The 27,800-nt window shown below is 45.7% G+C and overlaps 1 protein-coding gene and 1 non-coding gene across 2 annotated transcripts; one reads left to right on the top strand and one right to left on the bottom strand.

The window, feature by feature from the left end:
- Nucleotide 1: 1 nt before the first annotated feature.
- Nucleotides 2–17,368, bottom strand: RAB11A (RAB11A, member RAS oncogene family). The gene is made up of 5 exons (XM_069026191.1): nt 17,244–17,368; nt 9,308–9,503; nt 8,392–8,585; nt 7,375–7,455; nt 2–1,678 (listed from the first exon to the last, which is right to left on the bottom strand). The coding sequence occupies exons 1-5, from the start codon at nt 17,281–17,283 to the stop codon at nt 1,539–1,541; spliced, it is 651 nt and encodes a 216-aa protein (XP_068882292.1). The 5' UTR covers nt 17,284–17,368; the 3' UTR covers nt 2–1,538.
- A 229-nt stretch (nt 17,369–17,597) lies between these two features.
- TRNAQ-CUG (transfer RNA glutamine (anticodon CUG)) lies at nt 17,598–17,669 on the top strand. The gene has a single exon. It is a non-coding gene; the product is annotated as a tRNA-Gln (tRNA).
- The last annotated feature ends 10,131 nt before the right edge of the window (nt 17,670–27,800 follow it).

Here is a 27,800-nt window from a genome sequence, read left to right as displayed (position 1 = left end):
GTGAGTCGTCCCCTGTAATTCTTTATTAGAATCGTGGATTAATATATTTTAAATCAATCTAAAAAAATAATGAATCAAAGTACAGTACATGCATAAAATACAAAGTAATTTACAAACAGATCAAAATAGCAACTTCAGAACTAATACCAGGAGGAGAAATTGAGTAAAAAACAAGAAGTGACCGACTACAGCAATGCCTTCCGTGTGCCTCACACATCATGAGCACCGCGAGACAGAAAAGTTGGGAACGGAACGCAGCTGGAAGTGCCAACCACATCTGGATGTTCCAAGTGGGTCATATCAGAGTTTGAGAAACATCCTCTACAATAAATTGCTTTCCTGTAATTGCATAAATAACTGCAAGCATTTGCACAACAGAGAGTTCCTTTGAATCCTGTGGGAATGCAGTGGCTGTGGCCCCCAATGCCAGTGTCAGGTGTGTTTAGGAACAGCACAGAGCGAGTGACGTGCAGTGACAGAAGGCACAGTTCATGTATCCCTGAACAAGCAGATTGGACTGATTGGTATGGAGCAACAGACCACAGGAGGAACATCCAGTAAGAAAACTACTCCAGAGGGTTTTGTTGAAGAACAAACAGCAAATCACTGGAATAATTTAAAAATACTGGATCAACCAGAACTGAAAACTAAGGCCAGATAGTGGAAGTTATTTATTCATCAACTCAAGCACTTGAATATATTAATATATGTGGCATGCATCAATAGATGTGATATGTAATACGTGACAACACCCTTCAAGTCTGTGTCCCATGAAAGAAAAAAAGGCATCCTCAAATCCTGATACCACCAGCACTGTGGAGGCCAAGCCTCGCGCAGCACAAAGATGCTGCAAGTTCCAGAGCTGGAGTGACCCTTCCTCAGGGACGCTTCACAAGGGGCACTTCCTTCACAAGGGGCACCTCCATGGGGTCCCAGCAGCTCTGCCTCACATCAACCTCCTCTGCAGCAGGTGCCAAACCACAGCACCTCACTCACAGGTAGCCAGAACCTGCTGCTTGTTTGCAAGAAATTCTCTTTTCTCCCCCGTAATATCCTATAAAACTTCACTTGACAATCTGAAGATGTAGCCAAAAACATTTAACTTACAATAAAATTGCACTTCTGAGCTTCGCCGAGCTTTAGATGCAGAATGCAACACCTTAAGACAAGGAAAGATTATCCTGCCCAGAGAGATTTTCCTCTGACAATAATTGCTTTGTGAGGAGCAGGATAACGTCTTCAAGTGCTCTCCAAAGGTGTCAGTGCTCTGACTAGCGGGCATCATGTTGGGAAGGGATCAGTTGAGTTCCAAACAATTTACTGAGCCCAAACCGACAGGTCGGTGTTGGGAAAATACTGCAGCCACATCCAAGTAAGAGACTGATAAACACTGAAAACAAAGTGTTTAAGACATGGAGAAATTCATGGAGAAGGAATAAGTAGTAACTAAACACAAGAATGTAACCACGAGAATTACAAATATATTTAAATCTCGGACCTGGGGAATATACACAGCCTTTTAGGAAAGATTGGACAATTTATATATTCTGACAGCACTGCATCTTTGGTTTGTTTTCAGTGGTTGGAGGGACGTGGATGGGAACCACGTTGTTGCTTGGGGACATGTCATTCTCACGTCTGTCAGACATCTGCTTCTGGGAAACAATCCGATAGATCTCTGGAAGAGGAGAAAGAGCTGATCAATATGTGCACACCAGCAAAATGCCATCAAAGAGTTAAACCTAGGGGAAACCAGGCATAGCTTTGGAATTACATAAGTAATGCAATGAAGCCTCCACACTAAGTTCAATTGTGGTGCTTTCTAGATACAGAAAATAAAATATATTTTTGAAACAGAAATTACTTTTTTAACAACTGTTTTACTTCCCTTGAGATAAGAGTCAGTAAATGGACAGAATTCATGAACCTCTATGCTATGAATGAGAAACTATGTGCCCCATCCATTCCTTCTGAAGGTTCTTAAGGACAGTTGTCACGTTTGCTGATGTATCCACAAACAACACCAGGATTAAAAGGAACCATTCCAGATTTCTCTCCCTGATAGGACTGCAAGGACAATTTCTTCTCGCTGAGCACACCCATCATGTCTATCATCCAAGCAGTGTTAAATCTTCAGAAAAGATTGATTTGGGCCCAAAAGGGGAGACTCGGCCCCTTCGGCAGCACAGAAATCCTTTACAAAATGTGCTGTGTGAGAAATATGGGCTCCAGATGAAGAGATTCCAAACAAAGAGGAATTAGAGAGCACGGGATAAACACCTGCACCGAGAGCCTTGCCCTGTTCCTGAGGCTTCTCATGGCTGATGGTGCTGCACGTAAACTCAGAGCAGCTACAGCAGCACTTCAGCGGCACAGAGAGAGTAGAGCATGTGTAGCACTTCACCCCCAGAAAGGAAATACAGGACACCAAAAATAGAACATGGGGAACTCACTTGCAAATCTGAATTTGAAAAACATTAAAAAAATAAAAGCTTACTAAAGCTCAGTTTTACAAAAAGCCCCTGCTCGGACTCAGACAGGACAAACTGTACATTAAAATGGGTTTTTCATACGCAGTCAGGTACCGATCAAGTCATTGAGGCAACCAAACAAGAGCTGAACAGTTAAAAGGATTTTCTGATTTCACCCTTTCTTGAGCTTGCTCTTCTTTCCAACCACCTTATACATAAACAACCTCACAAGTTACTTGAAAACCATGAAACCCGACCTTTAAAGCCACCTGCAGCCCGGTGTGGGAATGTGCAGACTTGGCCCCGTGGCAGTGCTCAGCAGAGCCTGTGTATGGGGTGGGAGGAGCAGAGAGGAGAGATCTGCTCTGCACCTTCAGGACAAGCTTCGTGCTCAGGGCTGACAGCCAGTTCACTTCCAGTGCAGAGCAATGCCTGTTCCCATCAACAGGAAAAGGCTCTGGCCACCTTTGTTACTGGGAATTCTCTGGTAACACCTTCAGCAGCAGCAATTCTCGGTTTCCCAGAGAATTTCCTGAACAAGTTCATACAAGTCCCTGACATATCACATACTTCCTCCACCCCATCAGCCAGGACTCACACAGGGTGCCCTCTGTGTAACAGCCTCATCTGACAGCAAAGATCCTCAGCAAACAGCTCCAAAGCCTTAAAAATAATCTTAACAGCACCAATTCCCTTACTGATAATGAATCTACCCCTTCTGACTCTGGGAACATCTTCCCATGATTCCCATTTCCACGGCCTCCCCAGCAGTCCTGCAAGTGAATCCACTATCAGCAGTCCCAAGTTTGCTGCTCCCCGCTGCTTCTCCCCCCTTTGCAGAGTAAAGCTCAGTGCAGCCACAGCCTAAATGCTAAAACCTGCCCTTCCCTGGTGAGCTGCACACTCAGCACACAGGGCTGTGCTGCTGTGGCAGGGGAGGGGGAACAGCCTAAACCTGCTCTCACTGGGGCAAAATGCCCAGCAGCTAAGCCTGCACTGGAAGTGCTGTGCCCAGAGAACACTGGGCTAATGAAGATGTGCCCTTTTTAATGAAGACACAGCACTTTGAGCTATTATTAAGACCTTATTAAGGGCACATTCAGCAGAATGCATCACTGCATAATGGGGAACTGTGCGAGACAGGCCTTGCACTGTGAGAGCTGGGAAAAAGTGACACTGCTGCCCAGGAGGAGCTGGGCCAGGCCTTGGCTGCTCAGCCTGCACTGGGGTTCCATTCATTTTCAGGTGTACAGAGACAACAAAGGAGGAAATCCCTCGATTTTTTGATGTTAATTCTCTGATGTTGTTTCCTTGGTAATGGGATTCCTTAGAGATGAAACCACAGCAGAATGCAGTGTGGGAACAGAGACAGCACAGAGCCAGGCAGGGAATGGAGGCAGACTCCAGTTTACTTTAGGATGCTTCATCCTGCTATGAATGCTCAGGGTGGCTGGGATCATAATACCAGTCTCTCTTATTTGCCAGATGATACAAAGCAGCTTTTGTGTGCACAACAATCAGCCCCGGCAGTCTAGACATCTTGGAACAGAAGAATTTGGATAGGGACCATTCCTCTAAGTCACAGATGGGAAAGGTCCTCAAAACCTCATCTGGAATCCACAGCAGGACAGGAAGCCCACCACATGTATGATACACCCCCTCTAAAAGTCCTCTATAATATGGGAGAAGAAAGAAGAGCTTTTATCCCTTATTCCACCTGTAGCAACAGATCACACACTCAGTTAGGCTGTGCTAACTACACTGGATTCACATTTCCCACGGCCAAAGCCATCTATTCAAAGTGCTTACTCTGAGAACCCAGGTGTGGATAAGCTTAACAGGGACCCTGCCACACCTCCAAGGGAAGCACCTTCACAAACTTCCAACACTGTCCCAACCAGATCAGCTTCAGAAGGGTTGGAAAGAAAGGGGGGCTGCTAGAGACCTTGGTCCCGACACCCTCTTCAGGAGAGATCCTAGCAGCTGGGGGAAAGGCTCTGGAGCAGCCTGGGGTGTCTGGTGCAGTTCCCAGCACTGCAAATACCAGAAGGGCTGGTGCAGCAGCTCATCCTGCCCCTTCTGTCAGCCAGCTCTGCTCGCAGCCGCTGGCAACAACTGCTGGTTTCCCCAGCTTCCTGCTCCCAAGGACAGCCAGCATTCCACCCACAGGCACTGAGCTTGGAAGCAGTCTTGCCAAACACACACCAGCCAGGATTCTGCAGGGTGACTCCAAAAACCACATTCCTCAGATGCCTGCTCCCCTCCTTCCTCCAAAGCAAGTCATCAAGAGAAAAAGCCAGCTGTGAAGTGAGCTCCAGAACAGCCCTCCTTAGCATGCCAGTCACAGCCCAGATGGAGCCAACCTGCTGCTCAAGCACTGTTTACCACACCTTTATCTCCCCCAAACAGGAGCTCCTGTCTGGAGAGAGCACATGCCCACTAAGCACAAGTGTTTCTTCCAGCACAGTTGAACTGAGCCCTTCTGAACAAGGATCACAAGGATCCTGTCCAAGAGCTCTTCACCCTAAACACTGTCGCAGCAACATGCAGGCAACACTGACATCCATGGAAAAGCAACAGCCTCGAGAATCTGTCAGAGCCCACCAAGAGCAAGTTTTAATGGGCTGTTCACCCATTACAGACATCTCTGCTTACAGACATACTAAGCCAGAAAAAAAAATCAAACCTCCATGGATTAGAATCCAAACTCACTTCTGGAATAAAAGGTACTGTGGGAAGCTTGTGAGGAGAGATAAAGAAAGCCCAGCCTGTGTCCAAGAGGTGAAGCGCTTCCCGTGGCAACAGCATGCTCCTTTGAGTGTCACACAGCTCTGAAGGAAGCCAAGCGCACACAGGAAACTTCCCACCTCTCCAGTGTCACTTAGAGAACACAGTGGGCCAGCAGGAGATGGAGACTGGGAGGTGACCAGTCTACACTGGCTATGACAGCCTGACAGCCACCTTGGGAGGGAATAAACACTGCCTGATATATTTGATGTTGTTTTATTAGTGCTGGTGTATGAAAGTGAATTAACTAACCTGCATCTGAGAGCCCTGAGCCCTCTGCAAACAGAGAGTGGGAGCAGCAAGGCTGCTTGTTCTACATGACACAAAGCACATCTGGCCAAATCTGACCTCAAAGTCAAGGTGTTCCTGAGAGAAGGGCTACCAAGGACATGGGCATAAAGGAAGAAGTCTCAGGTTTTAGCAGTTACAGGTGAGCAGTGTCTTTCTCCTGAAAAATCCATGCCCAAACTCCTGTGCATTTTTACAGGACTGCCTTCAGGTATGTGAAGAAAACAGGAAATGCAGCAAGCATCCCAACACCTCTGCCTTCAGCCACTCCTTAATCATCCACCCTCTGATGGCACAGGCAGTTTGTCATGTAGGGAATAAATGTGTAAGCTAACAGAACTTCTTTCTTTTTGAAAGAAATTTGTGCAGTATTGGAATTACAACCAAATGAATACATGCAAGTTAAAAGGAAACCACGTGGTTTAATAAAAAAAAAAAAGGTTTTTATTCATCTAACACAAACACACTTTTAGCTGGTATCGCACAGGAGCGCTACTGCTTAGGAACCCACTGTAAAAACGCAGCCAGAACTGTCAGAGGCCTCTTACAACTAAGGATGAAACAAGAAACAGATGGACACAGGCAGCTAATACCCCAGCAGCCTAACACCTTTCTCCACTGCCAGGCTGTCCATAAAGCATTTCAAACAACTGAAGAAATGCTACAGGATTTATACTTTTACTACAGTAAATAACCTCCTAGTTCTATCCTCATCTGCATGTTCTACTATGGCTACCAGGACCTTTTTGGTGTGTTTTTAAAAGAATGTCTAAATTAGGTGGCAAAGAGGAAAACAAAATTTAGAACTAACTAGGTGTCAATGTCACAGCAACAAGATCTGATTTACAGACAGTTTAGAAGTGGGGTCACTGCTTATACCAAGCACATAATGTAGCCTGGCACATGCTACAACTGGGAAGGTGGGACTTTAAATTTGCAACTGCAAAACACATTGGAGGCAGTTGGAGAAAACAAGAGACTGCCTGGCACACCTAGAACAGAGACACAGCAAACAGAGGAGTGTCTCAGATATCTGTTTTGAAAACTCAGACTAGAGCATTTGCCAAAGCTGGGAATGATGAAAGCTCCAAAACCAGAGGCCAGTGTCCCACTGTGCCCTGACTACAGCTAACAGAAATACAAAAGCCTCGTGACAGTGAGTGATTTCCACACCAATCTGTGAACTACTCCACCTTTATAAACCAGGGTTAAGCTAAGGTTCCCCAAATTGTTGTAGTCGAGTGTCTCAGCCTTAACAAGTTTTGCCTACCTAAACAAGGCTTTAAACAAACAGGAAGTACTTTATCCACAGAGCATAAAAACTGCAGCACTGACTGCTGTCACAGGCCAAAAGTCCAGGCTACTAAATGCAATAGCAACTCCTGCAGCTCAGGAGTCACTGTGTCTCAAAGGAAGGATCTCTGCTCTTTCATCCCTTTTTCCTTGGCAACTGCTACAGTCACCATTAAAGATGGAAACAAACTGGACTGACTTCTCCTCTGATAAACAATGGCTGCCGTCACTTGATGCCAGCATGAGACAATTCCCTCGCCTGGGCACTCCCTGTAATGGAAGACGGAAACTGCAACACAAACCAGGCTGACTACAGTCCTGGGGCAGATCAAAGTGAACAAGGATTCATTCCCCAGTTCAAGGCTGGCCTTTCAACTGTGACACTTTGACATTGGACTCCAAATCTTATTGCTAATGAAGAATGATTAAATAGCAACATTTTAAACACTTTATAGGCAAAGAAATGCCTATTTGCATCATATCTGAGCACCCTTCTGCCCTTCCCCCTTGAAGCACAAAGCCCTGGATGACTCACCTGTCAGAATAGTCTGGAAAGCTGCTTCCACATTTGTAGAGTCTAAAGCAGATGTCTCAATAAATGACAAACCATTCTTCTCTGTGTGGACAGAAATACTATAATTAGAGAGGTACAGCACATATCTGTTTCCCATCTGGAAAAGCTTCTGTACCAGATGATATTTGTAGCGTTCCTGATGAGACACCCAGGTATCAAGAGAAAGGAAAACAAAGTTGTGGGGTTTTCCCCCTTACGTGATCTGAAAGTGACACCACCCAACACCAACATTAGAATTTACACCCACTCCCAAGCACAGGGATCAGCCCAGGGCTGTGTTACTTTACCGCACAGGTTCGTGCATCACTGAAAGGGATAATCTGTTGCAGTTTCAAGAACTGCATGAGAAAGTTTCCTAGATTTTCTTTAACCTCATCAAGTTTCTCCACCTCCCACCTTCTAATACATCACAGAAGCTTATTTAATGGAGATGGAGCAGCAGGGGGAATGACACTCCTCTAGCTGCAGGCAGGGATCCTCACTGGCCATAAACTCTGCCAGTGGAGCTACGGCAAACTTTAATGCGAGGAACCCAGCTCCACTCCTGGATTAAAGAAACTGGGCCTAAAACAAGGCTTACAGAAACTAGAACTACTGTTCACAGATCTCAATTACATAACAAAAGTCAGAAAGCCAGTTTAATGAAAGTGTTCAGCCACAGGCACCTGCGTAGGGCTGCAGATTAGTTGGGATACAGAAGGCAAAGCTACCACCACACAAGAAACTCAAACCTAAAGCCAGAGGCAGTTTCTGCAACACAAACAGTGCCCAGGCAAGAGAATAAATCTGGATTAAAATGTTCAGGTGCCTCTGGCTGGTTCTTGAAATGACATGCATGTTCTACAAGGTCCTCTTTCTGACTGAATGTGACACTGAGGAACATGAGCAGCAGCAGGTTTCTTTCTCCTACCCACACCCTCTCCAAGCAAGGTAGGCAAATCCCCGACAGCAGCAGGAAATTCCTCTGAGTTGCCCAACCTGCGAAAGCTCTGGCCTCGTCCGTGGGGACAGCTCTGAGGTGGCGCAGGTCGCTCTTGTTGCCCACAAGCATGATGACGATGTTGCTGTCGGCATGGTCCCGGAGCTCCTTCAGCCACCGCTCCACGTTCTCGTATGTGAGGTGCTTGGCAATGTCGTACACCAGCAGTGCCCCCACGGCTCCACGGTAGTACCTGGGACAAGGGGACAGCCAGCCAGACACAGTGAGGTTACAGGAGACTGTGCAATAGTCACCTTCCACCTCTGATCCACTCTTGAAAATTCTCCCCCACCCATCACTGTGGGTGCAGCACGGGCACAGCCCAGAGTGATAAGGAGACTGTAGAGTGACTCACTGGGTCATAAAAATGTCAGCATGATCTACTCCCTTTACAAAAGGCCCCAGCTGGTCTCCTTTCGAGTGAGAGCCACAGTAATGCATTCAAAAGGAAACAGGCTGTGTTCTCCCACCCCACAATTCCCTCCAGCTCTACTGAAATACAGCTTTTGCTATGCTGGTTTTTAACAATTAAACAAGCACACAAGTGCGCAGTCTTTCCTGGCTGCTACAGGAAGGCTTCTGCTCTCAGGTTACCACTGATAAAATGACCAGGAACACTGATATTCCTTTATCATTCGCTTCCATGGAAATGAGTCTCTCAAAGTTCTTGCATTCTAAACTTGAAATGCCCCCAGTTACATGTCACGAGAGCACTGCAAAGTAAATAGGTCTGTGCAGGAACACATCAGATCGAGTTTCTGGGCTGAATAATATTTAACCTTCCCACCACCACATTATTGTGGGTATTACCTGACAAAACACAAACACCCCTGTTTGCAGTTGGTAAGGAATTGAAGGGGCTAAAACTGCCCTCCTCAGCCCAAGCTGCTCCTCAGCCACCCAGGCTCCACTTACGCTGAGGTTATGGCTCGGTATCGCTCCTGCCCCGCTGTATCCCAGATTTGAGCTTTTATTGTCTTCCCATCGACCTGGATGCTCCTCGTTGCAAACTCCACACCAATGGTGCTCTTGCTTTCCAAGTTAAACTCATTGCGAGTGAATCGAGACAGAAGGTTGCTCTTCCCTACTCCAGAGTCTCCAATAAGTACAACTACAAGACAAAAATCATATCAGAATCAGACTCCAGAGGTAAATGACACATTGAAAATCACATGCAAGAAATACTTCTTTGAAAGAATGAAGCATGAAGGAAAAAATGGCAACACCACCATCCTTGTCATGCATTTGCTGTCCAAGTCTCAATATTTCTGGAAAACCAGAGCTGCCACATTCACCAGTATTTTGAACAGATGTTAAGACTTGACTTTTATTGGTTATATTCCAACCTCCTTTGCCCAGTGTGGAAGAATATACATGGCTGTCACTGCAAACATTGGTGACCAGTTACATTTCCTTAAACAATACTAGAACTATAAACAAAAATAAAACCCTACAACCACATAACTGAAATCTGCTTTGCTGAAGAAGTCCAAAACACAGGGCAAGCAGCACACTCTGCTTTCACTTTACACTCCTCATGCCTTTGCAGAAGAGAGGTTCCCCACTGGGGCAGAAAAATTTGTGAATGAAAAGAGAACCAAACCAAAGAACCCCCAAGACCACCATCACCCCACCAGCCATTTTGAAACGTTTGCTGAGCCACAGCTCTCTGCCCTTCCACAGTCCCCCACTGCTGCGGTGGCTCCTGGACACATTGGGCCAGAGCTTGAAACTGCTCAAAAATGCTGCCAGGGGATCGCTGTGCCTCAGAATTGGATCCACCATTCCCTGGCTCAGTTTGACTCATACGAGCACCAGTGCCAAGCAAACTAATTGGAAGGATTCAGCTATGCTTGACGAGAGAGTAATAGAAGGTTCAAAGTCCAGTTCCTGCAGGAAAAACAGCATCACGAGGATTCCCTGCAATATCCTGTAATGCTGAGTTGAAAGGTGCAAGTTTAAGTGTTACTTAAAAACTCAGTACCAAGAGGCAGAAATGTGTTCACAACATGACTCACATGAACAGGAGCCTCTTGGGGTCATCCTATGGCCTTAATGATGATAAGGTTCCAAACCAGTAATGAAGGGAAGAAAAATATGATAAAATCTTTGAGAAGAAAGGCCAATAAAGAAGTTCAGCAGTGAATCAACACCAGTCCAAGCAAAAAAGTGCACACTCAGGTGACAAAAAACATTGTGTCTTTGTTTATTTAGAGAAAAACAATTACTTGCTTAACACACATCATTAACAATTAAGACACCAAAACACAGCATTAAAGATTCTGTGTGGTACAACAAAGCAATGAGAGCACCAAACACAGTCAGTGACACAAACCCCCCGTGGAGCTCAGTCTAGCAGCAGAAACATTCCCATCTGCTGCTGCAGCCCTCTGCAGCTTCTGTTTAAATAATGCAGAGCAATTCTGGCAGATGGGACTTTGCTCTGACTGGAAGGGCAGAGCAGCACCTTTTAAACTCCCTCCATAAATGAAAATTGCAGAAAACGTTGGCTTCAAACACAGCCTTGTGCAGAATACTTCATCAAAATAAACATCTTCCCAGCTGCCCGTGCCAGCTGACTCAGCACGCAGCTGGCCAAGCACACAAGTTGCAGAAAGCACCCTCTGTTAACCTCTTCTGTGTAGGAAGATCACAAGTGCAGGTAGGTGGCAAGGCCCCATGCTGACTGCAAACAGGAGTCTGCTTTACTACGTGCCAGGTCACTGCTGAACAGCTCTTCTGGGACAGAGATGCTACATCATGGTAAACCCAGTGCAGGGGACAGGGCACCAATTGCATCACCACCCCTGGCAAATGGCCACAGCTTTCCTCTGCTACTGGCAAGTCTCTTCTTCAACACTGTTTTGGCAGGTTTAGCCCATGGGTTTAGATGACATCATGTTTGTATTCACTGGGACACACAACAAGTTCCTAGGAGGGAAAAGCTGACAGCCCCCTTTGTACTGCTCAGTCCTGCTATCACCCAGCACTAACCCTGGCAGGGGCCAGAAGTTGCTCTAAGCAAGAAAAGCAATCCACATTTGCCATTTCCTTTTCCCAACAAGATGCATCATATACATGCTAAGTATTGTCTCAAACCTATCTTTGTAGTTAGCGCAAAGCCCACCTTCAAGTCATTTAACAACAGAGGGATCCCTTTAATTCCTCTGCCAGGTTTTTTTCCTTACCTTGCCTGAATCCCACACTCCTTATGTTCTGAATGGTTTCCAGCACCAGAATAATGTGTCCCAATTATGAGGGGAAAATAATACCTTCCTCCTTGAAATCAGCTATTTCCTCTACTTAATTGGGCCACTGCAGTTCCTCTTGGACACAAGAACAGCTTGGAATGTCAGCAGGCACCTGAGACTCCTCACACCTTCTGCATTTCTGCCAGTCTGGGCAAGTATCATTCTTAAAATACAATTATGAACTGAAACAGCTTTAACAGCCACTCAGATTGTGTTTTTAATTTCAGTTTTGCTTTCCTTATCAAGCCACCATATTTTGATATTTTATACTACACAGTGTTCCCATGTATTACATTCTTAGCATAGAAATGTAGTAGAAATGACCCTGGATGGCCAAGTCCCATACTAAATATCCGAGGCAAACAGTTTCTGGGAGGGAAATGACGTTATCGAGGCCATGATAAAGCTAAGTGTTCCTGCACATTGTCCCTTTCATTGGGCTTTTCTTCCAGAAACTCATTCCTAATGGTTAGAAATTGCCTTCTGATTTTCAGAAGGAATTAGTGGTCAGCTGATGGTGGTGTCCATGTGCCAGCATCCTCCATTAGCTTATTAGTGTCTTCTCCCAGCAGTGTTTACACTGGGGTATTTACAGAAAGCAACCACATCTTCTCTGGGCTTTGCTGTATTTGCTAAATATGCGAACTTGTCAAATGGTTCCGTATAAACACGTTCATTTCCCCAAACACCTTCCCTACAAGTTTTTCAATTTCTTTTCATCACAGTGAGAACTGCATACATCATTCTAAGCGAGATCTCCCTGTGATGCAGACAAGAATTTTAGTATTTCCATCTCTACTAGACACATGTGGAGCTGGAATTATTTCTCCTGACAATTTCACCTTAACGGCTCCGTCTGCCTGTCATCAGACCTAATTGTTCAGCTTCATGTTGGCAAACTTTTACTCTACCAGAGTCCAAGTCCCCAAGGATAAACCCTTACATCCCAAATACCAGCTCATCTGGAGGACCACAGTCCTCATCAGCACACAGCTCATTCAGTGCCATATTCCCACTTCCCCTGTCCCACCCAACTTGCATCATCCATAAATTCCATTTCTACATCAGCACTGGAAGGAGGAACGTCTGGAGGAAACATCTTAGCAAGTTCAGCCACAAGACTCAGTCCTGAAATCCATCAATAACCAGCTTTGGAGCAGGACCCCCCTCACAGGAGCAGCACCTTAGGAAGCTGCACAACCAAGGAAAATTGTACTGACACACCTGAAAGTCATGGAAATGATCTCCCAGCCCCAAGTGACTGATTTAGTGGTGGGACAGTTCAACACTTGTAACCACATCCTTTAAATTGATTCATTTGACTTTCTACAGCATTTACTACCCCAAACATTTAAGACAAGCATACAAGCATCTGGTGGAGAGAAAAAAAAAATTTAAAGAGAGAATGAAGTCCACAGTACTGTAAAAATTTCCCTCTCTAATTCCAGTTTTATTTCTGTAGAAGACCAAAATAAGAATTCAATTTCCTAAGATACATGAGAAGCAATTTAGAGAACTATGTCAAGAAAGGGTTATTAATTTTTCACCAACATTCCAGCTCACTCACACAATTTTTGTTTCTGTAAAACCTCTTAGTTTAAATTTTCAAAAAATATTTTAATTATCTCATTAAATATGTTATTGGCAACCCAAACAGGTTGAAAATAAGAGTCCAGCAGCACTAGCTTGTGTTGTCTATGGTAAAAGTTATTGCACCAGTCACATATTACATGATTTAGGACAAGTACACCAGCACAAGAAAATCACAATGTCTAAAACTTGTTTGTGCACTGAATTCTGCTGTTAAGGGACATCAATAAAAAGCTTGGACACGTCTTCATGACCCCCAGAAGAACCTGCTGACGAACACCTCTCCCTGCCCACTTCAGCTGGAATTTGAAGGGCAAGTGAAAAAAACTACTCGATCCTATACCTTGTAGGTAGCTGGTCATAAACCGAACATGGTCATGACTTGTGTTAACCTCCCTCCTCAGCTGTGCCCTGTTTTATTCACCCACCTTCTGTCACAAAAAGAACTGGCACTCCAAAGGCCCTCTGGGGCAGGGGTTGCCTGTCCATACAATCAGTAACACCTCCCAACACCTCTGCAGTAAATGGCTGCACCAGCCAGTTTGTTGCAGCACCAAGGTGCCTCCACATCTGAGGCAATGAAAGCCAACGGCTTCTACCAATGTCAAATCAATAGATGTCATGCAACCACACATTTATCTAAACACACAAGTAAAAATGTGTCTTCTAAACCCCAAACGAGCAAGCTGGTTCAGTTTCAGAGCATTTCCTCAATATCAGAGGGAGAAGTTGGAGAAATGAATATGATGCAAAGAAGCAGAGAGCTGAAACTGGAGTTTTTCCTAACAAGAAGCTGAATGTCACCACAAGTCAGGTCCATGACATGAGTCTGCCCCCAGATCCAGAGTTACAGATGGCCAAGGTGCAGACATAATCTTCCTGAGCTTTGTCCATAGAAAACGTCTTCTGCAAGTGAGGGTTCCTTTGATAACTGCTCATCTACTGCAAGCACATTAATCAAAAAGAGCAAAAGGCTCCTGTACTAAAGCCAGGCTTAATTTATTAAATAATAAAGTAATATCCTTATATCACCATTATATTTTCCTCCTATTAAAATGAGAGCAAGACTTCTACAAACTGGACTTCACAGGCCTTGTGTTTCCTCAGGAGCCATTCTGGGAACTGCAGGCACTGCTCTCAGCCAGACCCCAAAACTATGGAAGAATACAAAGACTGGAATCTGGACAAGAAGAATTTAACAGAAACTGTTTTTTTCCAAGCAAGGCTTAGTCTTTCCTATATGCTGAAGTGTTGCAACATAGTCAGGAGAAGGGTATTTTGTAACAGGTCCCTGGATTTTATTGTCCAGAAGCACAGGTGGGCTCAGTTTACACCCAGCAGCAGAGTCAGCCAGATTTCAACACACATCTGCTGTCAGGGGCTGACAGGACAAAACCAGAAGTCTCACAAACAGAAACGTGGCAGTTCAACCCAGGAGCAGTAAAAGACAGCCAGACTAGAGAACATCACATGATTGTTTTAACCTGGTCAAATTCTGAACTCAGTCCCGCCAACCTACCATGTCCCTTCATAAACCCAGAAGTGTCCTGCTGGATAAAGTGTCCTGACAGGCGAACACCCAGAGTCTGACTACAAACAACTGGCGTCTAAAAACCATGGTGTCTATAACAAACAGGCTAATCTCTGTCCTAGCCAGCCCCTGCATCTTCAAATAAGCAATGCCTTCAGACTTGCCATTGTAACCATCACACGGACATGCCCCAAAACAAGATTTTTTTGCTTCTATGAATTCATGAAGGCTTTCAAACCCATTTATAATATGCATGGCAATGCACCACTCCAAAATTTGCATACATACCTGAGGGACTTTGTCCTTTTGATTTCACCGGCTGCCCAATAAAAGAAGCATTACAGATATCCACAGAAATGATGACAAACAGGAGATACTTTCCCTATTTGCCCTTATCACTTACTGCTTAAATTTTGATCAAGTTGTACATCAATTCAGTATAAGGGCTATGAATCCATTAAGTCTCTTTTCTGATTATTTTGATGCCCTCCTCCATCTTTTTAATTCTCCATCTTTTTAATTCTACAATCCCTTTCAAAATGGATATGTCTGTCATGCCTACATTTCCCGTCAATTCCCAAGATGCTCATGTCTCAAACTCAAACACTGACTTAACGTTTCCCCTGAGTCCCCGTTTCCTTTTCCAAAAGATTTACCTACCCCTTGCCTTTTTGGCCAATGCCTGGCAAGGAGACATTCGGTTCAGAGACCTACTTGCAATAATTTCCAGATCATTCCAGAGTGGTGGCAGCTTGTTTAGAACCACCATCATCTCTGGGAAGTTACAAAAGTTTCCACAATTTGTACTACTCTGCATTTTTATGTTATTTCAGCTGCCACATTTACCCCACTTAAGTGACATTGCATCAACTTCCTGCAGTCCACTTTAGCCTGGCAAAACCCAAATCATTCATCTTCATAATAGCATTTTCACAGCATTCCCTGCAATCCCAACAGTTTCTATAAACCAAGCTAAACAGAAGAAGCTTTAGCAAAGGCAATCTCAATTAAACCAGCTTTGCACTTCTCCCTATAAGTGGATCCCAACTCTATTTTTTCCCAATTATAAATGGAAGCAGATCTAATGAAAGGTAGCAGCTCTCCCAACAAACTCCATGTCACTGATATTCCCAGGCCTTCACAGCTAAAACATTAATTACAAGCCCACTGACAGAACTGCATGAACAAGGGTAATTCAATGGCTTTGATAACCTGTACACAAGTACCTACAATAACATTGCCTAATGCCATTAAACCAGTGGTCAGCAAGGTCCTTGCCAGTGCTGCAGGCTGAGAAAAGATCCCATTCTGGAACTTCCTGATTTGATTTCCATAGCAGCACAGATGACTGATTTATAGGTAGAAATAATGCCACTTTCCACACGCAATTGGATAAAACAGCCAACAACAAAAATAATGTAATTCCTCAAAGTTATTACAGGAGCTTAAGGATACAGGAAAAAACATCGATGTTTTCCTTTACCTTTGAGATGACAAGCACAGGGTCTCTAACCCTTACAACATAACAAGTAATGCTCTAAATCCTAAATTCAAATTTACAATACCACATCACAACAAACAACTACTTTTTTACACTACTTTGCTAGCTTTTTCAGTGGGGTTTATTTTAATATCACATTATGGGATAGTGAACTTTCAAAACATCAGCACTTCTGTACACATTTCACAGCGGGCTACACGAACCTGTCCAGCAGGCTGGTATTTTACCCTGCAGGGAGTGAAAATTGAGGATTCAACCACAACCTAGAAGGTTTTAACTCAACTTGCTGCTGTATTGCAGACTGGAGGGACATCAGCCCTGGAAAACAAGGTATTCTTGCCCTTCCCTGTGGGAGCCAGGACAGATCAAGGCCAGGCTGGATAGGGCTTGGAGCAGCCTGGTCTAGTGGAAGGTGTCCCTGCCCATGGCAGGGGGTGGAATGCGATGATCTTTAAGGTCCCTTCCCACCCAAACCAGTCCATGATTCTATGAGGACTTTATGATCTCTGGGTGTGGAACAGCAGGGACATTCCACTCCTCGCCAAGGGCTCTGAACACAGAAGGCAGCAAGTCGTACTACTTTATTAATTAGTGCATCATCTACCAACGCTGAGCATATCTCACCCACGCTATAGCTCTATTTAACAGCTGGAGAAGGTTGTTATCAACCTTGATGAGTCCTTATCAGCCCTGGGCATCCTTCCTGGCGATCTTTGCTCGCCACCCCGCAGACCGGCCGCCGCCTCAGCCTGTGCTCGGGGCAGCCTCGGACCAGCCCTGAGACCAAATGCCCAAATCCCCGCTGCCAAACCCTGCCCAAAGCTGACACTGTGGGGTGAAGGAGGGACACCCGAGCGGGGCCCGGCGATGCCCGGAGCGCTCCCCCCGCCCGCCGGGCCCCGCGTCAGGGAGCGGCCCCGGCCGCGCCCGCGGGTCCCGCCGCTCTCCCGCCCGCCCGCAGGGCCCTGCCCGCCTCACCTTTGAAGAGATAATCGTACTCGTCGTCGCGGGTGCCCATGGCGGGTGGCGGAGGAGCGGGACCGGGAGCGGAGCGGAGCCGAACCCTCCCTGCAGCCGCCGCAGCGCTTCCGCCCTCCACGCTCCGCCTGCCCGCCCACAGGCGCTTCCGGGGCAGCGGCGCCGCCGGACGACCGCGCCCGGGGCAGCGCTGCGGCCGCGCCCTCGCCGGGGTTAAAGCGAGAGGGGGTCCCGCCCGCCCCTCAGGGCCCCTGAGCACCGACACCCCCCGGCACCCCCTGGAGGGAGCGGCGCGCTGCGGCGGGAGTGCTGTGGAAGGGACTAGGGGTGGCCGGGAGAGGCTGGCGGTAGAGTGGTTCCATGGTGTAATGGTTAGCACTCTGGACTCTGAATCCAGCGATCCGAGTTCAAATCTCGGTGGAACCTGTATGTTTTCTTTCCTTATTTCGTTTTTTTTCTTTTCGACTTTCTGTGTCCAAACGATCCCCGGGCATTCTCTGAGCTGCCCGAGTCCCTGTGCCTAAATGGTGAATGGACACACTGAGCTCCCCGGACTCCTGTACCCAAACAATATCCAGGCATGCTCCATCCAAGCTCCCCAAGCCTCCTTTCCCAAGTGATGGATGGGCACACTCTGAGCTCTTTGGGCCTCTTCACACACAGTGTGATAACCTCACCTTTTGCCTGATGCCCACCAACCTGAACCCTCGGCATGATGTGGGTGCCCTTCTCCTGCCTCCATGGGCAGGCACTGGCCTCACCCCAAAGGCACCCACCCACAAGCACAGGAGAGCTCGGGGTGGGTTGGTGGGAAGCCCCCCGCAAGGTCTCACAGATCCCTCCTGTGAACTGAGCTGAGAGGGGCATGTGAAACCAATGGAACTTGTGGTGGAGGTATCAGAGATGCCAACAAGCCCTTTCAGCTCATGAGGTTCAGAGGCCATGAACACAGGCCCCTTTTCCATTGCCATCCTTGCCCACCCTGCTTCTCTCTTCCCAAAAGACGGTCCAGTTCCCCTTGTCTGCTCCTGTGCCATGGGAGACACCAACTTTGTAGTCAGCTTCTCCTGGTGCAGGCTTGACATCTAAACAACTGAGGATAAAAATAGCACTTGTGTCCAGATGATTAAACCGAATCCCTTAAAACTGCTCTTTTCCCACCAGCCTGCCTTCAGCAGCAGTGTGTTTGCTATCACTGCAGTCAGTGGCTGTGTCATCATTCCTGTGTGTGAAAGTAACCCCCAGGCATCAACAGCAGTGCTGTGCATCAGTTACCGTCTGCTGGAACCGTAACGAGCCAGAACGTGATCCTCTGCGTTTAAAAATAAATAGTTCACGCTGCCTCAGAGCTTCTGAGTGAGGAAAACAAAACATTAATAACAAAGACACCTGATGTGTGACCACAGTGTGTCACACCACAGGAGTACGGTGCTGGCAGCAGAGGCTCTCCAGGAGCATCGGGTGAGACTGGAGCATTGAGAGCATCATGGTCTGGGCTCACCCATATCCTGCTGCCAGCGCCTTATGTGCCCTGCACCTCCAGCTCCTCACAGGGGGTAGCGTAGTAGCAGGAGGTCTGTAGGAGTCTGTGTTGTCTTTGGATTCATCCTTTTTATCTCCAGAAAAACCCAGAATCCACAAAACCTTGAGCCTGAAAATGCTCATCCTGCTCCTGCCACCTTTCTTAATCCTCTGGCATTGACTAGTACATCAAATGGATAGCAGATACTTGTCTGTATAGAGGCTGGGTATATTTATAATTCAGGAGCTCAGGTTTCCATCTCATATCCTATTTGCGCTTGCCCATTGAACTTTGTTGTTAAAAAGCTATTAATTTTCACTTGATGTTTCTCAGACCTGGTTTCATCTTCCAGAATTGCTATTAGCGCTAAAACACCTTGAAAGAACACAGATGAAGTATTTTTAGTCATCCTCCTGTAAGACCTGTTCTCCTTTTCACACTTTGGATTTTGTTTGTGAGCCTAGAAACACCCTTTATTTACATTTTTCATGTATGCAAGCTTTACTTCCTCTTGCACCTAATTGCAGACGTTCCTCATCTGGAACTGGCTTACCTTATGCAAGACTTTGGGGTACAGGGTGAGGACACTGGCTCTTCTGACTGAGGTAAAAATCACAGTTCCCATATTGCTGCACCACTGTCACTTCTTGAACTTCAGCCATTATAAAGCAGAGGCATTTTTACCAATGATTTTTACCAAAACATGAAAATTTGTGCAGATTCCCATGGAGTAGAGCAGAAGCAGGGACTACTTCTATCTAAGCCTGTTTAAATGCAATTGATCATTTTAAAACAGATTCTTCATGGTGAAAACTAAAACAACAGAAAGAGGTCTGTGTCTAAACAGGAATCAACAGAGTAGGACATGAGGAGACCGTTGAACTAGCAAGGAGCTCCAGAAATTAAAGTCTTATATCCTGTTCAGTCCTGGGTTAATTTTGTTGCTGTTCAAGCCCCAAATGAGAATATCCAAAGCCTCAGGAAATTTCACTGTCAGCACAGTCTAGTTTGGGCTGCTCTGCTCTTTCTCTCTGTCCCCTCCCAGAGCGAGTTGCTGCAGTGATGGGATGGCCTGGGACACCGGCCGTGCACAGGAAACACGGCCAGAAAGCAGAGGTCAGGCCTGGAATAACAGAGACCGTGTGCTCTCCAAGTGACAGCTTTTAATGTGAGAACAGTCACTCAGCACTGGCATTTCTGCTGCATTAATTGCCATTAGTGTCATCCTTGCGGGAACACTAAATTCATGGCAAACCTTGAATTAGAGCACTCTCATAATTCCTAACTTAGGCAGAACCATTTGCAGAGGCAGCACGTCCCAAGCAACTGGAGCAGAGACAAGGAATGATACTCAGCTGGGCCTTGGATGTTCAATTTAGTGAAGAAAAGAAGCAGAGGTCACACTCATAACTGCATATTTATGGGTCTGTTCTGGAAAATCATAGAGCAGCTGCCAAAAAGGGCCCAGCACCGTTAACGTGCAGATGTGTGTCAGGGCTCCCAGCTCTCAGCTGCCCAGCCCCAGGCAATGTGCATCAAGCTCTCCCTGCACCTAATCCTCATTTCATTCTCCACTTCCCTCCTTCCACTGTTTCCTGAGATCCCCAAGAGTAATCCTGGCCTAATAAAGTAGAAAATTTACCACTATCTTTGAAGGTTGTGGCACAACAAGGTCAAGGTGTCTTTGCAGAGTACACTGGTGGTATTTGACATGGAAATGGCAGAATGTGAAACAGGGATGGCCATTATTTGCTGCTGGTCCCAGCTTTTCTGGCTCTGAAATCCCTGTTCACACTTTGCCAAGCCCATCTCTTTGCAAAGCTCAGAGAAGATTTGGAATTGGAAATCACAATAATTCAAAATTGTCCTTGAAAGGCTGTTGACCCAAATTCCTATTTCCCAGATAAATGCAGGCCCTGGCTTCCCCGGGGCAGAAAGCAGGAAGGACAAAAGCAGAGCCCCAGAACTCTGTTTTATCAGAGGAGAAATATTTCCTAAGGGGAAAACTCAATCAATACTTTGCAATTTCCTAACAATCCATGAATCATTGCAATTATGCAGAGATAATTCAAGCTTTCCAACCTAGCTGCTAAATTAGAGAAAAGCGTACTCCTAGCACGCACTACCCCCAGTTTAACATGTCAGTCAGAAAAAAAACCTTCAAATATAAAACCCATCCACTGACATTAAAAAAAAACAACCTCTTTTTTAAAACCCTAGACCAATTTAAAGGGTCTACAATGTACAAGGATTCTATTTTTCAGGTAATTCTATGCTACAGGTAGGAATAATGGAAATACATGGAGTCAATAGGAATTTTTCTGTTGATGACTTATTTGCATTCCATCACCTGCTATGTCCTTTCTGATTTCTACAGCTCTAAGAAGAAAAGGTATAAGAAGAAAAAGACCAAATCAAAATTAATTTCTAAATTAGCCTTTCCTTTCCTAACCTTGAAGTTGAAATAAAAAAAGGCCTGAATCTGAACACATTTTTTATCCAAAATCGAATCTCAGTCTGGTTTTGCTGTTCTTCAGGGATCCCTGCAGCACTGCAGAAAGAGTGGGAAGGGAACAGAAAAATTAACCATCTTCTGGAGACATTTTTCACTAGGACAATATTATGGTAAGCGGAAAGGAAGGAAAGTTTTCAGTGTGTTTTGGGAACAGGAATTGAGTGCAAGACTCAGTGACTTGGTGCTCCTTGTGATGACTGTCAAAATAAAGTCATCAGTTCCCTGAATGCATTTTGGACTCAACACTCATCTCTTTGTCTGTGTCTGCTGCCTCCAGAGACACACTAGCGAGATAACCCTGGCAGCCCCAGGACAATTGCTGCCCAAGATATATAGAATCATCGTTCAAAATCTTCTTCCTCTTACACACCCTGCCAGAGGGGTTTATTTCCTATCTAGGGTCAAAATTTGCTTGATGTTGGAGTTGGTACCAGGCAAATGCAGAGACATCAGTGCAGGCATTATCACGTGGCCCATCATCTTCTAATTTGGATTCAAAAGATCAGCCCTGGGGAATGAGGAAGCAGTTTGGGTTCTGTGGCCAAGTCATTCTCTGCTGAATCAACCGGCGGGGCTGGCTGGCTGTGCTCAGCATGGCCACCTTGTTGTGGAGATGCACGGTGGTACTGGGAGCCAAGCTGAGACTCTAAAACTTTGCTCATTAAGATCATTAGAGAGTTGTCAGATGGAACAACTGGGATGGCTTTGATCTGACTGAATACCCTTCCTCCTGTTCCCAGACCTTGGGAACTATCCCGTTTTCCATAATTTTTTTTTTTTCAAGTCATTCAAACATACTCTTTGGGTTTTCTATAGGTTGCAATAACTTCTTCAGGCAAACTGGAGGCTGTAACAGCTATTACAATATTAATTTATTAAATAGAAGCCCTGATATTTCAGTGATTCCTCTATAAATATATTCACAGTTGGTTTTGCCAAGAAAATGACAACATGTTGCTGATCGTCCCAAAGATATTCCCTATAAATCCACTAGGTGTCCTACTGTTTTCAAGCAATTAGGATCAAGGTGTGCTTGGGTTTTTCCCTAGTTTTGCCAGCGAGGAATTAGTTTGAGGCTTTAGTGGAATTAGGTCTGGGTTTGCAGGTTGAAAAGATGTGTACGTGTGGTTTGTGTGACACAGCAGGACATCCGGCTCACAGCGGCAGCGCTTTTGGCAAATACCACTAATGTTCCCCACAGAGACCAACTCAAGGTTACATGCTGGAAGAGAAAAAGGGAAAAGAATCTGCCTTCCTCTCTTGGGAATGCTAAACAAGATCCAGCCGAGCCAAATCCTCTTTCAGTCAACCTTGGGCATCTATTTATAGGACTGCTAAAGCGAGGCCAATGCTGACCTCAAAGGTGGTGGCAACACACGTTAACCTTCATCAGAGCTGCTCTGCACAGGCTGCAGTTGTGACATTCCTGGTCACTGTCCCCATCCCTGACGGGTGTCCCGCTGCTTGCCAGAGCCTGTCACAGCACATGATCACAAGGTGTCCTGTCACTCCCAACAGGGAGGGCACATAAGTACATACCAAGAAAAGCAAGCTGAAAAGCAACCAAAGGGTAATTTTCTCATCTCAGAAAATACTTGGGGTGGAGTGTGGCCATTGGACAGTGTCCAGCTGCTTGGCTGCTCCTCCGTGGCGTGACCTGGAGTGCACACACCATATCAATTGTGCTATCCAGGACATCCCTCATCTGCCTCTTTGTTACTTGCACTGAGCCTCAGATATCTCCTAGGTATTGAAAAAGCATCTTTCACTATTCCAGTGGTTTTCAGTGCTCGGAAATGCAGTATTTCAGTGAAGGACAACTGCAGGTTGATTTTTATGGTCTTGTCACTGAAGCACAAATCACATTCTGTGTAATCCTCCCAGCCTTGCCCTCCCAAACAGGGGCTGCTGCATTTGCAAATACCCCTCCTGTTCATTCTCATTTCACCGGGCTGCCATAGCTTGAATCTACCCCCTATCTATGCAAGGCAAGTGAGGAGAAAATCAGTTTTGTCTTCTATTTAACAAATGCCAGAGGCAGAGATGCTCTCAAACAATGAGATTGTCTCCTCTTCCAGTAGGTGCTTCATGGCCAGAAGTCCTGCCTGGGGCTATTGGCTGTGCAAATAGGCACTGGGCAAGGTGTCAGCACCAGTTTAATCACAAACTGCAAGGGGAAATCAGAGGGGAAACAAGAGCCTCCTGTCCTTGGCCCCCCAGGACTCCTTGCCATCAGGCATTTCGCATCATGGGAAGTGCTGAGCATCTGTCCTCTGCCATGTGTTACTGCACTGCCTTTCTTCCCTGCTATCTGTGCTCAAGGTATGGCAGTCCTTTTCCTGACTACCTGCAGGAAGAAAAGGATACTCAGGTCTTCCAAGAGCATATCTGTAGGTACCTGCTCCAGTCCCACCCCTGTGCAGAGTGCACCATATGCTGGCTGTGAGGGAGTTTAACCTGGTCCGACGCTTGTGTTTGCTGTGACACCCAACAAACACCTCGAGCCTTGCCATGATTCAGAGCATAATGTGTGGGAGCCATCTGGTCCCGTAGCTGAAGGAGCAAATGGAAAATCTGATGAAAACACAAACAGTCACAATGAGAGACTGAAAAGATGTGTTGATATTACAAGGAGAAGTCTCCTTTTGTGGGGGGTAATCTCATCACCCATTGCCTCTTTCCTGCTCCTTCCTCTGGAAACCTGCTGACAGCCAGGTTGCACTCAGCTCTGGGAGTACTCACACCTTTGGGATGCTAAAAATATGTTTCATGTGCTTGAGCAAACCACCCGAGACAAGAATTTGCTCAGCAGCCAGCTGTGCAGTGAGCAAGATGTGCAAGATGCTTGCAGAACAGCATATTTTATGGAGCTTGGATTGATCCAGAACTTTGGCTGGTTTAAGATGTGCTCTCGATTGGGATTAGTCACTAATATTGTCTCACTGCTATGCAGAATTAAAGCTTGTGGCTGTGACAGACTGGAGTTTCACCTCAGCTTGCCTAGATATTCTCAGCCCTGGAATGGAGGTGTATTTGGGAGGGACTGGAGCATTAGGGGAGAAACAAGGAACTCAGTGCAGTGGATGGGGTAGAGTTTGGGATGGCTTGGATTTGGCAGAGTTTGTGTGTAACTTGTCCAGGATACTGGGTTAATAGAAGTTGTTTCATTGTATTTTGGAGTCAGTCTGGGTTTCCCTCATTCTAACCCTGATTTCTGATTTTTGGAGGACACAGGGAAGGCAGGGACACAGAAGATGCCTATTTTAGTACTTCTCTTCAGGGAATGCACGTTTCAGACAGGTACACATTTGTTTCCTCTAACACCAGATTAATGGGAATTGATGTATTGACTCTACAATTCTTCTAAAAATTGCTTCAAGATTTGGCCTGCTTCCAGGCTGGTTAAATGCAATGTGCACACAGTTCAAGACAGATATTTAATTATTCTAGTATTAATATAGTTTAAAAAATTCCATTCCCTGTGAAATGCAGAAGGCAATAGTGTAGAGAGCAGCCCAGAAAGGCACCATATCCTGGGTTCATCCCATAGCAAGGGCAGCAGGTGAGGGGGAGATTCTGCCTCTCTGCCTCACTCAGGTGACACCCCACCTGCAGAGCTGCCTCCAGCCCTGGGGAACAACATCAGAAGGATTTGGAGCTGCTGGAGCAAGTCCAGAGGAAGCCATGGAGATGCTCTGAGGATTGGAGCCCCTCTGCTCTGGAGCCAGGCTGGGAGAGCTGGGGGTATTCAGCCTGGAGAAGAGAAGGCTCTGGGGAGACCTTAGAGCCCCTTCTAGTGCCTAAAGGGGCTCCAACAGAGTTGGAGAAGGACTTTGTACAAGGGCCTGGAGGGACAAGACAAGGAGGAATGGCTTCCCACTGACAGAGGGCAGGGTCAAATGGGATATTGGGAAGGAATTCTTCCCTGCGAGGGGAGTGAGACCCTGGCACAGGCTGCCCAGAGAAGCTGTGGCTGCCCCATCCCTGGAAGTGTCCAAGGCCAGGCTGGAGGGGGTTGGAATAACGTGATCTGCCCTCTGTAAGGTGTCCCTGCCCATGGCAGGGGGTTGGATCTAGATGATCTTTAAAGTCCCTTCCGACCCAAACTATTCTGAGATTCTATGATTCCATTATACAATAATAACCCGAGTCAGTCATTTGTCAGTCTCAAGGCTTAAATCCACTGTCTCTATGACTATTCCTATATTTAACTAAATAAATACTGGCAAAGTACTCACCTCAGGTACTCAGCTACTGTATTTGTAGACTATTACAGCTGGTGATGGGGTCAGTAGCTCTGACCCAGGAAGAGGTGACTGGTCCGGGGGGATGGTCCCAAAAGGAATCCCGAGGCCCAGTGTCTTCCCTCAGCTGCTGGCCAGGAGGGCCTGTGCAGAGACTGTCAGCTCTTTAGTGATTATCAGCTGGTGATTCCAGCTCAGCTCTGCAGGGCAGCCTCCAGGCCAAGCCAGACCAGAGAGAGACGAGAGGCTCTGTGGGTGGTTCCACACGGAAGGCGGCTTTATTGTTGGTCCGTACTCCGGCGAAGGGGAAAGCCAGAGCCGAGAGCTCTCTTTGTCAGGGGCAGAGGGCTTAGCTTTTATAGGGATACAGGGGATGGGTGAAGGCCAATGGGTTACAAAGGATCTGCATAGGGTCTCCTGAAGGATTGTGGGTCTGCCCAAAGAAGTGGTTGCCTTTCCAGGGAGTCCTGCTGGGCGATTACAAAGTCCCTTATCTCAGCAGAGATCCCTCCAGGGCAGGGGCTGGGCATACCCCACAGTAGACTATGGGAACATCTCTATGCCAGGTAGGCTCCTGGTCCTAAAAAGAGAAATAACTTGTATTAGGAATGGAGTAAGAGTCCTGTATTTGATTCTTTGATCACTGTGTCTCCGCTTTTATGATCTCACTAGGACAGTTACTTGATGCTTCCGTATTTTGAGTGTCAACATGACTCCTCCAAGTATTTGAAGTCATCTTTGTGTTTTATTTCTTTTCTGGCAAAACAGCATCCACTGCAGTTTAAGAATAGAATACATTAAAAAATGTATACAACTCCAAAGCATAGAACATAGAATTTCTGGGCAAAATTCTCCTTTCAGTTACACTTGTATAACTCTGGAGTAGTGTCTTCCTCTTTCTTGTTACTCTGAACCCCCTTTTCATCTCATTGGGTCAGAGCCATAGGATCTACCACACATGGCTAAATCCTATTTCATCACAACTGTTGCAATCTCCTAGACAAAATTACAATCTCAGAGGAAGTACATAAAGATACATGGGCCTCAATATCCTAAAAATATGCTGCTGTCAGTTGTTCTCTGTTAGTAGTTTTCCATGCAAATGAAAATACTGTGGTGGTGGAGAACTGCTGAACTATCTGGAGCAGATATTTTCTCCACACATGCAAGCAGAGAATCTGCACTATTTGGCTGAGCTCCTTTATAAAACATGTTCAACAGCTCTTTCTTTAAACAAAGAAAGGGTTTGCTCTAAATCATTTGATATTTATTTTGTATAACTTGGCTGTCCGTGCTATAGAAATGCTGTTATGGTCCAAGAAGACAGATTGCCTGGGCTGGAAGCCCCAGCCCTGATCCAGGGAAGCACATGGCTTCCTTACAATGATTATGATTAATATAATTACTATTCAGTATATGGTGCAATTGTTTTTGGTGTTTAAAACAGAACAAAACAAAACAAAGCAGGTTTGGAAGGGAAAACAGAGCATCAGAAAAAAAAAATTGTTAAATAGGAAGTGGTTGACTTTCAGGAAGTAACTCCATATCCAGATTCTGCTATCCAGTGCTTCCAGTCATCAGAGAATGGGGGAAAAAAAAGCCATTAAATATCCCAATGGTCCTTTCGAAAATAATGCACCTCCCTTTCTGTAGGTACAACATTTTACATCTCCTGTCCAACAGCTGGTGGTGTCAAAGGCCAAGCGAGCAAGACGTGGAATGCAGAGCCTGACATTTTTCAGCGGTTGCTGAAGGCAAAACCATCTAAAACTGTAGCAGATGTTCACTTGCTTCCTGTCTGCTTATCAGCCCTGCAAAGGCACTTGGGTTTTGTGCTTGTTGTGCCAAGGGTAGCTATGGAGATCTCATACAAGCTGTGCAATAGTGATACGCTGAAGAGTTCTTTATGTATTTGGTTATGAATGATCAAGAAAATATTATGGTTTCCAAGAACTCGGTCAAAATTTTCCATATGTACATTAGATGTTCCCCTTGCATGACAAGAAAATGACAGTGTATAAAATAACTTAAGAAATACACTTCTGCAGTGAAGATGTTTGTTTGGCCTCAGTGTGCTCATGTTTTATACATTGTTTCTAGTACACCATGAAATAAAGACTAGTATATGCAACCAACTGTATTTCTCCAAGGCCTTGAAAATGCTCAAGAAGAGTTTTTAACTGTCAAATTAAATATCACTGCCACTAATCCTTTTTTCTTGCACCTCAGCTGTTTTAATTCCTGTTTTTATTCATTATGAGCTCCTGTAAATTAAA

The sequence above is a fragment of the Aphelocoma coerulescens genome, chromosome 10 (genome assembly GCF_041296385.1).
Source record: "Aphelocoma coerulescens isolate FSJ_1873_10779 chromosome 10, UR_Acoe_1.0, whole genome shotgun sequence".
In the NCBI taxonomy this organism is placed as follows: Eukaryota; Metazoa; Chordata; class Aves; order Passeriformes; family Corvidae; genus Aphelocoma; species Aphelocoma coerulescens.
The sequence above is the reverse complement of the archived record's forward strand: the minus strand, read 5'-3'. Positions and strand labels throughout refer to the sequence as shown.